General features: G+C 44.5%; 1 protein-coding gene across 1 annotated transcript; it reads right to left on the bottom strand.

Annotated features, from left to right (window-relative positions):
- On the bottom strand, window positions 1-12,834 carry syde1 (synapse defective Rho GTPase homolog 1). Its single transcript, XM_031878810.1, has 13 exons — window positions 11,825-12,834; window positions 10,902-11,409; window positions 10,392-10,727; window positions 9,636-9,831; window positions 8,547-8,710; window positions 6,975-7,088; window positions 6,814-6,902; window positions 6,308-6,442; window positions 5,928-6,054; window positions 3,064-3,239; window positions 2,292-2,529; window positions 1,884-2,180; window positions 1-1,405 (listed from the first exon to the last, which is right to left on the bottom strand). Exons 1-13 carry the CDS (start codon window positions 12,227-12,229, stop codon window positions 1,218-1,220), a joined length of 2,973 nt encoding a protein of 990 aa, XP_031734670.1. The 5' UTR covers window positions 12,230-12,834; the 3' UTR covers window positions 1-1,217.
- Window positions 12,835-14,046: the final 1,212 nt, after the last annotated feature.

Below are 14,046 nucleotides of genomic sequence, written 5' to 3'. Positions count from 1 at the left end.
TAATAATAATAATGTGTTTAATAGTTAGGTTAATAAGATGTTCCAACAGGAACAGTGCTTCAACACTTTGGTTATCTGCATAGAAACATTGTCATTAACGATAAAAATACATAAGTGCTTATTATCCTTGTGCAAAAAAAGAAATACTGTCATCAAAAAAACAGAGGAACAAACACAGAAAACAGGTAAAAATAACATCATCATCATTGGTAACACTGAGTATGGCATTGTATTCCTTCTGTAGCTTCACAAAGTCCTCACAGTTTAAACTCTGTACCGTGAAAATACTGACAACCAGCTGCAGCTCACATCCCTCTGCTGCTCAACCAGCAGGGGGTTCAGAAACCAGCAGGGGGTTCAGAAACCAGCAAGGGGTTCAGAAACCAGCAGGGGGTTCAGAAACCAGCAGGGGGTTCAGAAACAAGCAAGGGGTTCAGAAAAAAGCAAGGGGTTCAGAAACCAGCAAAGGGTTCAGAAACCAGCAGGGGGTTCAGAAACAAGCAGGGGGTTCAGAAACAAGCAAAGGGTTCAGAAACCAGCAAAGGGTTCAGAAACAAGAAAAGGGTTCAGAAACCAGCAGGGGGTTGAGAAACCTGAAGGGCTAACAGCTAAACTGTCTAGAAGAAGTGGACGTTGGTTTGTGGACTGATGTTTTCGGGGTGACAGAAGCAGCAGAGCGATGAGTTCTGCAGTTTGTTCACTTCAAATACAAATTTCAATAAGTGAAATTATGGCTTTAACAGTGCAAACAGCCGAACATGTTCCGACAAGTTCCAACATGTTTTAACATGTTCCAAAAAAGATCCAACAGGTTCCAACATGTTTTAACATGTTCTAACAGGATCCAACAGGATACAATAGGATCCAACAGGATCCAACAGGATCCAACAGGTTCTAACAGGTTCCGACATGTTTTAACATGTTCCAACAGGATCCAAAATATTCTAACATGTTCTAACAGGATCCAAAAGGTTCTAACAGGTTCTAACAAGATCCAAAAGGTTCTAACAGGTTCTAACAGGTTCTGACATGTTATAACATGTTTTAACATGTTGCAACAGGATCCAACAGGTTCTAACAGGTTCTAATAGGATCCAACAGGATGCTACCCTGATACACAGAACCACAAGAACATAATTCAGTTCACATCTTTAGAGGGTCGACACCTACAAAAACCACGGTTTACCTTTGGATCAGAGAAATAAGTTAATGTGGTTCTACAGACAGATGTTGATCTGTTTGGCCAGCTCTCGGTCTAAGTCGTGGATAAGAGCGTCGAAGTCTTTCAGACTGAGTCGGCAGTTAAATGGAGCATCAAAATCCATGAACTCGTCTACGTACAGACCTCCTCCTCCTTTTGTGGACCACATCTCCTTCTTCTCCTCTTCCTCTTCATCCCCGCTGCCTGAAACAGTAACAACAAGAAGGAGTGAGAGATCAGGAGGACCAGAACATGGTCAACATATTCAGAAGAGATCAGGAGGACCAGAACATGGTTAACATGTTCAGTAGAGATCAGGAGGACCAGAACATGGTCAACATGTTCAGTAGAGATCAGGAGGAGCAGAACATGGTTAACATGTTCAGAAGAGATCAGGAGGACCAGAACAAGGATCAACATGTTCAGTAGAGTTCAGGAGGTTCAGAAGGTTTGACAATGACTTGATAAAAGTTTGTTTCTTAAGACAAACTATGGGTGTGTTGGTAGAGTCACTTTAAAAAAACAGATTTATGATTTGCTTGATTTTCTTCGGTCTTAAATCTGATATGACTTGTTAAGTGGACTTGAATCACAGACCAACATGACTCGCTGCTGTTTGTGAAGCAGCTGGTATTTAAAAACTCTGGGAGTGAAGACGTTTATCCACTTTTTTATTATTTACCTCCATCACTTTCACTTCCTGCCACCTCGTCGTAATCGGCCTCCTGTCCGGACAGAAGATCTCGTCCACAGATGCTCCAGTCTCCGGCGTACCGGTTGATCAGTGGCGGACTCTCCAGCCGGGCCAGGCCACCTCGACCCCGACGTGACACCACCACCTCCTCCTCAGGGTTCTGGGGCAGAGCCAATCGCAGTGCAGGACGCCACTGCTGCTGTCCAAGAGGGTTATGGGTAAGCGTGGGGGAGGGAAGCGGGGAGATGTTGATGTGGTTGTCTGCTGGGAATCGATGGGTCGGCACTGAGGAAGAAGATACGAAAAGCAACAAAAGATGCTGAGCAAAGTGACACCTGTTAAAGGTAAGGTGGTATCCATGGCAACAATACAGCATCAAAGTGGTTATTGACTCACCTGGCCACAGCTGCAGCAGGTAGTGCAACGCCTCGATATGTCGTTTGAAATCCAACGCGCTCGCCATCTCTTCACCATGACTGACTCCCTTCCCTCCTCTTCCCCCCCTCCAGGCCTCCTGGGTCGGGGTGAGGAGCACCGGGCCGAAGCAGACGGCAAGGTTCTGGTGCGTCATCCTGTTGGAGGAGCTAAGGGACGCCACCAGACTGAGGTGGTCCAGCAGGAGAGACAGGGTGGCCTGGAGAGAGGACAACGTTTGACTTCATCCGTTCACCAAGTTCCCGTCAACACAACCCGTGAAATGTTTAATCCAGACTGTCAGGTCCTTAAATCCGTCAGGATGCTGACGGATTTAAGGACTTGAGGTGTATGTTTCTAAATTAATCAATCTGGTGTCAAAGCAGATTGAATGCATGTAAAAGTGGATTTACATAGAGAGGGATGTTATGGGTAATCTTAGGTGAACTTGCAGAGCCAGTGCAAATACCTCAACAATGCTTTACACAGCTGTGCATCAAACATGCTGATTGGCTGATCCGAGTTCAATTTGTCAACTTCCACAATCATTGATGTGTAGACGGAGAAAGAGTTGACATTAAGTTTTTAAACGTATCTCTTCTGTCTCCTACATGTTGAAGAAACTGTTTCACTAAACCTTTCATGAGAATGGAGACATGTGGCCAAAGAATAACGTGAGGTTCCAGTCAGACAAATAGAATGCTGTAGTGTAGTACTTCAGTAGTAGTACTGCAGTAGTAGTATTCTGTGTTACCCTCTCTGGAGGCGGTAGACAGGACAGCAGCTCCACAGTGCTCTGGGCCAGCTGGGGATCAGGGGTCCCAGGTGGGGCATGTGGAGGTCGTAGGGTCATGGCCTCCCTAACAACCTGATACAGAGTCCTGGTGATGAGCGGAGACGGCAGCTCCCGCAGGTAGTCCTTTAGTATACCTGAGAAAACCCACAGGACAATCAGAAAAGGTCATTTAGGTGGACTCTGACGCACTGGAGGCATCTCGTGACACGACACACAGAACCAACTGTACCTCATTGTTTGAATATCACAGACACCTGATACTCATCTTGAGGGACATGTTTCAAAACTATGAAGTAGATACGATGTGATATTGATGAAAGTTTAACGAGATGATGTGCATTTCCAAGATAGAAGACGTATCACCCTGACTGACCATCTGGTGACCTGGTGCGGTTTGAACAACTTGGTGCTCAACGCTCTAAAGACAGTGGAGATGGTTGTGGATTTCCGGAAGAATGCAGCCCCACCTGCCCCCATCACCCTGTGTGACTCCCCCTATCACTGTGTGTGACTCCACCGTCGACGCAGTGGAGTCCTTCTGCTTCCTGGGCTCCATCATAACCCAGGACCTCAAGTGGGAGCTGAACATCAGCTCCATCACAAAGAAGGCTCAGCAGAGGATGTACTTCCTGAGGCAGCTGAAGAAATTCCACCTGCCAAAGACAATGATGGTGCACTTCTACACAGCCATCATTGAGTCCATCCTCTGCTCCTCCATCACGGTCTGGTACGCTGCAGCCACTGCCAAGGACAAGGGCAGACTGCAGCGCATCATTCGCTCTGCTGAGAGGGTGATTGGCTGCAATCAGCCGTCCCTCCAGGACCTGTTCACTTCAAGGACCCTGAAGCGAGCAAGAAGGATTGTAGCCGACCCCTCTCACCCTGGACAGAAACTGTTCATGCCCCTTCCATCTGGCAGGAGGCTGAGGTCCATCAGGACCAAGACCTCATGACACATGAACAGTTTCTTCCCATCTGCAGTCGGGCTCATTAACAGAGCCCGGGTCCCCCACTGACTGTCATCCTCAGGACAATTTCCTACCGGTCACTCCCCTGCATCCCTTCTAGGTTGTTATTTAAATACACTCGACACTTTTACACTACACTTATGTAGGAAATTTAGGTTTAGAACTGTGCTTTAAGAAATTATAATAGAAGTGTTTAATGATTCATAATTAAGAAATCATAATTAGAAGTGTTTTAGAATTCATAATTAGAAGATTCATAATTATAGGTGTGTTTTAGAATTTATAGTTAGAAATGTTTCTTAGTAGAATTTGTAGCACCTTTAGAGGTGGATATTAAAATGATAGCAAGTACTTGGGAAGTACCATCTATGCTTGTAAAACTTGTGAAGTTTTTGCCAAAAGTTGCAAATCCTTATCTTTATATAGTATGTTTACCATAGAAGTGTTAAGCCATAAAAGACAGTCATTGAATGTATTAAACTGTAGCTAAGGGACAGACAGGGATTTTCAGACAGGCAATTACAGGGACAAGCCACACCCGTGCGAGGGTCCTGCGAGAAGGAGGAGCCAGCTGGATTTAGCCAATAGGAACTACGGACATTATGGGATGTTTTTTCAACTATGTAAGGTGGGAGAGAAAGAACTCTCGTCCTCTTTCCTCACGTTTCATCGCGGGGGTATGTCTGTTTTTCCGTGCGGATGCTGTAAATATATCTATAGATACTTTAAATAATGTACTTCACTTTGCAATTGTTTTAGCTTCTGTAGTATTAAATACTTTTGTTTATAATTGAAACCGGCTGACTTTTTGGGAAGAGGCTGGATCACATGCGGTCTCCCACAGTTTAAGAGGTCCATGAATCTAACACTTACATCTCGCTTGTTTATAGTCCTGTTATCTGTTCGTTTGTGCACTTTATCTTATATTTCACTTTATTTTATATTTCACTTAATTTTATATTTCACTTTATTTTATATTTTACTTTATTTTGCATTTTTCTGTAAATTTTAATATGTTTCTACTTTGCACTGTGTTGATTGTTGTTGATACTTAATATTTTTTCCATACTTTATATTTTTATTTTATTGTGTAACCTTGTTTGCTGCTGCCACAGACAAATTTCCCCATGGGGATGAAAAAAGTATATATCTAATCTAATCTAATCTAATCTAATCCTCGACTGTAAAGAATAAGTGGACGGACTCCCATCGGTCTGTGGACTACGGTTTGGAATCCTTGAATTCAGCATTTTGGTTTTGATGTCCGTTAAATAGAAGCAGATTTAAGTTCTTCACTTTTCAGACCCAGAGGTTGCAGAACCAGTCCTGCAGAGACCACTCGAACCCTTCAACAACAAAGTCTTGTTTTGGTCTGCAATCAAGCAACCTGCTGCTGTATTATTATGATGTATTCATATACATGACCAGAAGTAGGTATTTTAATTATTAATCAACAATGTATTTCTTCAATAAAAGAAATGAGAAGAATCCTTCTCTTTTGATTTCTCTTAGCTCTCTAACCAGATTCTGTGAATGCAGAATAAACAGCTTTAGCCGCTGGGTCAGGTTTCACACTCGAATCAAGATGGATGAAGAGGCGTCAAAGATACTTTCAGTGAGATTAGGTTTAAATCATCAGAGCCATGAATCTCTGCAGGGATGTCTGATCAACCAGGATCAGCCCGATGCCATTCATTTCAGGTCTAGATCCTTGTAGAGACCTGTTGGACAAATACAGACACCCTGTCCCTCTCCCTAATGTCTGTATGTAGATCCTTGTAGAGACATGATGGACTAATAAGGACACCCTGTCCCTCTCCCTAATGTCTCCATCACCCCACTATGTTCACTGACCTGTGATGACGTTGATGTCAGGGTACAGATCCTCGCTGAGACAAACTGCTGAACTGTTCCTCTCGAACCAATCCCTGAGTTCCTTCTTCACCGCAGCAGAACCACACAGTCTGTACAGACCCACCACCTGACAGACAGACAGACAGTCAGGCAGACAGACAGATAAGGTATTGAACAGCAGTCAGTGGTTTATAAAGTCCTGAATGGACAGAAAACCCTTCAGAGAAATCATCCAGCTCAAATATTGTTTGTTCTGAATGATGCGTCTGGTCCAATCACAACCCTAACCCAATCAATCAATCTCAGAAAAGCCCAAGAAGCAGCTGTTCCTCTGAGGATTCATCCGTTCCTAGTGGAGCTAATAAAGAGCCGATAGATACCTTCAGGCCTCTTCGCTCGATCTCTGCCACAGATTTCTGGATCAGGATCGGGATCAGTGATGTAGATTCTTCTTTCTCCACCAGATGGTGAAGATCAACCCCAAACACATTAGCAGGCACTGATTGGTAACTGGGCTGCAGGGAGAAAGTAAAACAATCTAACTTTACTCTGTAATGTTAGGAGTATTTCATATTGGTAGACCTTTATATAGTGGCTGTAATCTGCAGGAGCTCTGATGAAGGTCATAGTATCACTGAGGAGGTATAAGTACACTAAGTACACTAAGGATACTGTGACAAACAAAGATTGTATGAAGTGTGAGCTTTAAGAAGGTTGATTTAAATATGACTTTGACTTTATCAGACTCCACATCTTATCATGTAGTAGTATTACTGTGTACCTGTGTGTCCCATTAGCAGTAGTATTACTGTGTACCTGTGTGTCCCATTAGTAGTAGTATTACTGTGTACCTGTGTGTCTCATTAGCAGTAGTATTACTGTGTACCTGTGTGTCCCATTTTTCCTGTAGAGACAGTTTGACATAAAGAAGTCCTCGAGGCTCCAACTTCACACAGAGCTGCTGACAACGACTCCCTGAGAGACAGAAAATCATTATTTATACAATCAATCAATCAATCAATCAATCAATACTGGGGTGAAGTGGACCTTTAAATAGTGGCGGCATGGAGACTCCTCCCAGACCACAGACTCGGTTCCTGGTTGGACCGGTTGAAGTCTGATCCATCTCTGATTTAGACCCTGATCCTGCTGCTGGACCGACTGCAGAGACAGAAACACATTAAGTACTTTTACTTCAGTCAAGTATCTCAGGGTAGAAATTACAGAATAATGTTGATAAATTAACAAAGTAAAAGTCATTATGCAGAATAATATCTATTATAATTATTGATCATTAATGTGTTCATTGTGGCAAACCAGGGGGAAAAGCCGAGTAGACACAGCACAGGAGGCGGATCCCCAGGCTCAGGTTGGGGGAGGTGCTAGAGGGAGTATACTATCCGGTGCAGGTGCTGCAGCCACTAGGCGCATGGCAGTGGTCACACCTGCAGCCCATGAGCTAATTACAATGAGCATATGTTCCCAGGGCTGTGAAGCAGCAGCGGCAGACAGACTGGGCAGAAGAATACGAGGATCTCCAGCAGACCAGAGGTAATTCAGCGGACTCACCTCTCTCCTCTGCCCAAACAGGACGGAGGAATCGTCTCACCCTGGGTGTAGACCAAAGGCCAAAGACCCTGACTGGGAGGAATCTTTTGTTGAGTTTGACCCTATCCCGCTTTACACTACCCTGTTTATTAAAGGACACTTTTTGTTACATGGTTACTGTCTCTGAATCACCTGTTTTATCTCTGAATCTTGCCTCCGCATCCCCCGGGTTGCCACATCATCACTTTAAAGGTGGATCTATAATATTACATCATCACTTCATATCAATAATCTGAAACCATAAAGTAATGAGCTGATCAGCAGAAGATACACAATATTGATCCAATATGTACGTGAATTAATAGTTGATCAAAGTACTGGAGGTCCTGATCAGTTAATGGTTTGATTCTCCTGAAACCGACTTCAGGTGATCGGATCAATTATTCCAGAGAAGATGTTTACTTAATGAAAGACAATTATTAGAGGTTTTATTAGTTCATGTCACAAAATCCACTACATCTTAGATTGTTTTGCTGCTGCCTGTTTCTTTAAATCTCCTGTCATCACTCACCCGGTGGTACACGCCCATCTCACCCGTAGCCTGTTCCTTCATTAGTCCCTCACTATTTAGATGCGTTCACTTGCACTTCATCCCAGATTTTCTTGTGTGTTACTGCCAAGCTCTCCAGCGTTATCCTCGTTTCTATATCTGATCTCCTGGCTTTGACTTGAACATGAAGTAAATAAAACTATCTTTGTAACTCTGTCTCTGTGTCGTGCTTTTGGTTTCCAGTGTACATGTAATAGTATTTATTACAGTTTATGTACGAGTCATTGTGAAAGTGGCTCGTTGATGCTCTTTGAGGGGAGATAAAAGATTAGTTTGTGTCATGTAAAGTCTGGTGGCCATCTAAAGGGTTCATCCTCTGAGGAACCGGAATGAGTTCACAACATTTTATGAAAATCTGACCTGTAGTTAAAGATATTTAGCTGTTTGTAGTAGTAGTAGTAGTACTGGCAGCGCTCATAGTCCCAGTAGTAGAACTAGTAGCTGAAATACAGCAGTAGTACCTGGTGTTAAGACCACAATGCGGAGCTGCCGGGCTCGCTCCAGCTCCAGGTGGAAGGTGTGGTTCAACGGGAGAGAGGAGCCTCGCAGGGTCAGGAGGGCTGTCCTTGCTCTTGTCACCCCGTCGATCTGGATGGCCAGGAAGACCTCCTTACTGCCCTCTGACCTGAGAGGATCCACAGACGGGAAGAAAACCACTTTCTTTACAAACGACCAACGTGGCTAAGTGAGAGCAGGCCCGACCTTCAATCAGAGGATCGGTGGTTCGATCCCCGGCTCCGGCTCCACTAGTCGCATGTCAATGTTTCCTTGAGCAAGACACTTAACCCCAAAATATCTCCCGTAGCTGTGCCTACGATGTATGAATGTGATAGAATCTGAATTGTAAGTCGCTTTGGATAAAAGCGTCTGCTGAATGACTGTAATGTAACGTGTTTTTAAGCGACAGGTGGATTGTGTTGGTTTCTGGTGTCAAAGTCCTGATGATTGTAAATCAGTTCTGATGCCCTGGTTCCTTCAGTAAAAGGGACCGGCAATCCTCAGACCCAAAGATGAAAAACTTTGTTAGAAAATATCTGGTTCTTTGATAAGAACCCTTTGCACATCAACATTTTGAGGTAGTAATAACTATAACGTACGAGGTGTGTTTTGGGAGGAATCAACCAATCAACCAATCACATGATCCCCTAACCCTAACAAGTGTTGACAATACAGAAAACAATCTGCAGCTTGTTCGCTTTTAAGTTCTGGGAAGGTTGTGGGTGAATTCTCATAGAATGGCATTTTTTATATAGTCTCTACCTATCTTCTTCTCCATGGTAACAGCAGCTGAGGCTCATGGGTATTTAGAGACAGAAAAGCTGTAGTTCCTCGAATGTCCACCAGATGCTGCTGCGATCCAACTCTGACTGTATTGAAGTGAATATGAAAACATCCCACTTCTCTACTGATACAAAGTGAGTGCAGCTTTTATAGAAGCTCAGCTCTATAAAATCATTTGTCTTTAACTGTCAGTTAGCAGCAACCTTCAAACGACCTTGTGTTAGCTGCTGTTAGCTAGTTCCAGGTGTTACTTTGGCTGGTGGTCTTACCTGCCGGTCTTCATCTCCTCCAGGCCCAGCAGGTGGACCGTCAGTAAACCCGTGACCCGCTGGCTGCATCTCTGTGGATCGGAGCCCACGTACAGTCGGAATGAACTCACGTCGCACACCGTTTCCTGGGAAGTTGTGACAGTAGGGGTCTGTTGCCGTGGCAGCAGCTCGGGGGAGTCCCCGTCACTAAGATAACCTAAAAGGAAAATAAATATATTCAGCTCCAGTGATTTTAGCACATATGACGAGGAGTTTAGCTGGTTAACGATAGCGAGCGAGAGGGCAGCTGCATTAATATGTATTAATTTGATTAGATGAATTAATGCTTCAAGGTTATCATTAATGGTTTACATGAAAAGAGAATATCAAAGACATCATCAGCAACACATCAACACAATAAATCACAGACCTGCATCAAGGAAAGGAGAATTCATACCAAGAACAGTTGTACAGGAGAGATAATGTGCATTCATTCATTCATTCATTATGCTAGAAGGTATATCGATATCACTGAGTGGAGAATCTCTCAGCCTCCTAACTGGTGCCCTGAAACCACGTTCAGAGGTTTAAACTCCTTCTGAGGACCTGCCTGTTATATATGTCCTTAAACCAAAACTGATTGTAATCAGATTTTGATTGGCTAACAGAGACACATATAAGTGGCTCAGTCTAAATGAAAGTGTATTAAATCTCATATGGTTATAAATGTGTAGTTGTATGAATGTTGATCTCTTTGTTGTAAGCGGTACACTCAACCTCCTTTGGTCGAGCGTCCTCTCGATGATCGTCGCAGTGGTCTGGCTGGAGGGGCAGAGCTATCCAGGTGATATCTGCTGATCACATTCTGGTTGGCTGCAGATGATGATGACGCTGTCTTACTGATCAACTCGTCGCCGCCCCCTATGCTGTCGTTTCCCTGGCGATGGGCGCGAGAGGAGGAGCGAAGGCTGAGTTTGCGGCGCAGCTCAGGCAGTTTCTTCATCTTTAGGGAGAGTTTCCTCACTGTACCAGGAGACTTCAGCCTGTCAATCACACTGCCTGACACGCCCCCTTTATTTGAGGGGGCGGGGTTGGAGTCCGAGGGGGCGGGGTCTGAGGGAGAGAGACACAGTGGTAATATAATATACTTATTTTCAAGTCTTAACAACATTGGGCTCTATTGACCTGAAACTGGTCACAAACACAAAGGGAATGTATTTCACAATCATCAGAAATATGTAAGACCAATAAATTATGAGCAGAAGACAGACAGGTGGAGTCAGTTACCTGTGTTGTCTGTGGTGACGTCATCAGTATGATGGCTAACACTGGGGTTGGTGCCCTCCTGTGGACTCTCTGCTGACGCCACCATCACTCCTCCCAGCTGTGGTCTGGTATCTGCTGGTCCCGTCCTCTTGGCTGCTCCTCCCTCCTCCCTCTCCTCTCTCCTCCTCCATATCTCCTTCTCCCTGCATGGACCTCCTGCGACCTCCTCTTCAGGAATCGGGTTGTACCAGATGTTGCTGTCGCTCTCCTGCTGAACCCCACAGGCCTCATCACAAGTCTGGGTCTTTCCAGAAGACAGCACCCAGGCACGGCTGCTGCGATCCAGGCTTTGCAGATAGGCTCGCTGGCCAGATAACTTGGTGCTGTTAAAGATGGCCGGTCCATCAGGGGAGGCTCCTGGTGGCTGGGGGGCTTGTTGGAGGACTGTGGTAGAACCGACAGGAACACTGGGGGTGCTGGTCATATCCGATGCCAGACTGACGCACTTCCTGTTGCCATAATGATCTGTCTAAGGGTACAACAAGAAGTGTGGATCAAAGCACTGACAAGGAGTCCAACACCAGAAGGAGAACATGAAGATTAGGTTTATGAACTAAAAGAAGGGATGAAACTACCAGGAAGAGAATAATAAGATAAGGTCATGATACCAAATAGATCAAACTACCAGGAGAACAAGAAGGATAGTTTGAACCACCAGAAGCAGATCTGGAGGGATGCAGTCCACCTCCCAGGATCTGCTCCTGGACATCAAACCATCTGGAGTAGATCTAAAATGAAAGGTCAAAATACAAACCGAAATGAAGTGTTTATCCACCAGGAGCAGCAAGGTTCAGATACATATTACATGAAACACTGCAATCTTTCGGTTTCATCTTATTAAAGGGAACACAGGAAGTTAAACAGCCAACCCTGCCATCTCCTACCTTATCCTGGGCTAGCCTCTGACTCCAGGCATGCCCAGATGCATCCTGGGATATCCAGTCAGAGTTCCTGGGGGCGGAGCCTGACTGCAGGGAGGTGGGCGGAGCTGCAGAGCCCTGCCGCGCCCACAGCTGTTTCTTAGCAACTGTGATGTGGTTCTGTGGAGGCGAGGGCGGATCAGGGTCTGCTGCTGGGGAAGTTCTTGTCTTCGCCAACGACGGTGATGAAGGTGATGAAGGTGATGAAGACATCTGGAGGACTGTGTCAGCCTTTACTGCAACATCTGCAGGAAACACAGACACAGCTGTTGTTAATGTTCTCAAGGGGTGAATTAAAGCTTTCACTCTTTGAGAAGAGAAGGAAGAAGGAACGTTTTTTTGTTCCTGTCTCAGTCTTCTGGTTTCCATGTGGCAGTTTGTTCAAGACTCAAAACTAAATGATCTACTCTAGAAGAGACAAAGTGATCGTCCACACTCTACAGTGTTATTAAATAAGTAGCTCTGGTTGTAAATGAACAGGATACGATTTAAACTCACTGTGAGCTTTTTAATCTACATTTAGGCTGCGACAAGAAATTACCTCCTTTATATGTGAATCGAGTGTTTCAACCTTCAGAGGACGGAGAACGTCTCATCTGTCCTCTAATCACGACGTAGTTATTCCTCCGATACCAACACCATGACGATCTCTTTGTGACAGCTGAAGCACCCAGAGCTTTACACAGTTACTGTGGATTTTAGAGACAAACAGGAATACATGTGTGTCCTGTTGAGGTGAACTTCATCACAGGTTCTCCAGAGCTGAAACACAAACAACTGGTAGACCTTGTTTAACACATGAACCTGGTCTAGTGATGATTATTGATCTATAGTCACTCAAAGCTTTGACTGTTGGAGCAAAGTGGAATCATTAAGACGACCCATGTTCTTTTTCACACCCTGAACATCTGGATTTGTCTCTTCCAGCTCGCTGTTCTTCCTGTGTGTGTGTGTGTGTGTGTGTCTGTGTGTATGTGTATGTGTGTGTACGTGTAAGTGTGTGTGTGTGTGTGTGTCTATGTGTGTGTGTGTGTGTGTGTGTGTGTGTGGGTGTACGTGTATGTGTGTGTGTTCTGTATCTGACCTCAGTTAAAACTGTTGGATCTGATGTTGATTGGTTTAACACCATTAAAGTGATCATTCTGCTCTCTGATTGGCTGCCGGGTGTCTTCTTCTGGTAAACAGTTTAATTTTTTTTCCAAAAAACCCTGAAGGCGGATTAACCTGCAGCTAACCATAGCAACCGCAGTGAGTCTTCAGTTATCAAGCTCCTCTTCTGTGGAACTAGCTTCCAGTTTCAGTCTGAGCGGCAGAAACCCTCAGGATTATAGCTAGGGCTGGTTCAGGTTTATAGTTAGGGCTGGTTCAGGTTCATAGTTAGGACTGACTCAGGTTTATAGTTAGGACTGACTCAGGTTTATAGTTAGGGCTGGTTCAGGTTTATAGTTAGGGCTGGTTCAGGTTTATATTCAGGGCTGTTTCAGGTTTATAGTTAGGGCTGGCTCAGGTTTATAGTTAGGGCTGGTTCAGGTTTATAGTCAGGGCTGGCTCAGGTTCATAGTTAGGGCTGGTTCAGGTTTATAGTTAGGGCTGGTTCAGGTTTATAGTTCGGACTGGCTTAGGTTCATAGTTAGGTCTAGTTCAGGTTCATAGTTAGGGCTGGTTCAGGTTTATAGTTAGAGCTGGTTCAGGTTTATAGTTAGGGCTGGTTCAGGTTTATAGTTAGGGCTGGCTCAGGTTTATAGTTAGGGCTGGCTCAGGTTTATAGTTAGAGCTGGTTCAGGTTTATAGTCAGGGCTGGTTCAGGTTGATAGTTAGGACTGGTTCAGGTTTATAGTTAGGACTGACTCAGGTTTATAGTTAGAGCTGGTTCAGGTGTATAGTTAGGGCTGGTTCAGGTTTATAGTTACCGCTGGCTCAGGTTTATAGTTAGAGCTGGTTCAGGTTTATAGTCAGGGCTGGTTCAGGTTTATAGTTAGGACTGACTCGGGTTTATAATTAGGGCTGGTTCAGGTTTATAGTTAGGACTGACTCAGGTTTATAGTTAGGACTGACTCAGGTTTCTAGTTAGAGCTGGTTCAGGTGTATAGTTAGGGCTCGTTCAGGTTCATAGTTAGGGCTGGTTCAGGTTTATAGTTAGGGCTGGTTCAGGTTTATAGTTAGGGCTGGCTCAGGTTTATAGTTAG

The sequence above is a fragment of the Anarrhichthys ocellatus genome, unplaced genomic scaffold (assembly GCF_004355925.1).
Source record: "Anarrhichthys ocellatus isolate YVR2014 unplaced genomic scaffold, GSC_Weel_1.0 scaffold203, whole genome shotgun sequence".
Taxonomy (NCBI): Eukaryota; Metazoa; Chordata; class Actinopteri; order Perciformes; family Anarhichadidae; genus Anarrhichthys; species Anarrhichthys ocellatus.
Note: the sequence above shows the minus strand (reverse complement) of the source record. Positions and strands in the feature narration are given on the sequence as shown.

Coding starts and splice junctions, on each gene's coding strand:
- syde1 (XM_031878810.1), bottom strand. CDS start 12,229: ATGGAAACCAGAAGACTGAGACAGGAACAAAAAAACGTTCCTTCTTCC. Junction 6,903..6,974: donor CATGCCGCCACTATTTAAAG/GTCCACTTCACC, acceptor TCTGTCTCTCAG/GGAGTCGTTGTCAGCAGCTC. Junction 6,443..6,813: donor AGGAAAAATGGGACACACAG/GTACACAGTAAT, acceptor TTCTCCCTGCAG/CCCAGTTACCAATCAGTGCC.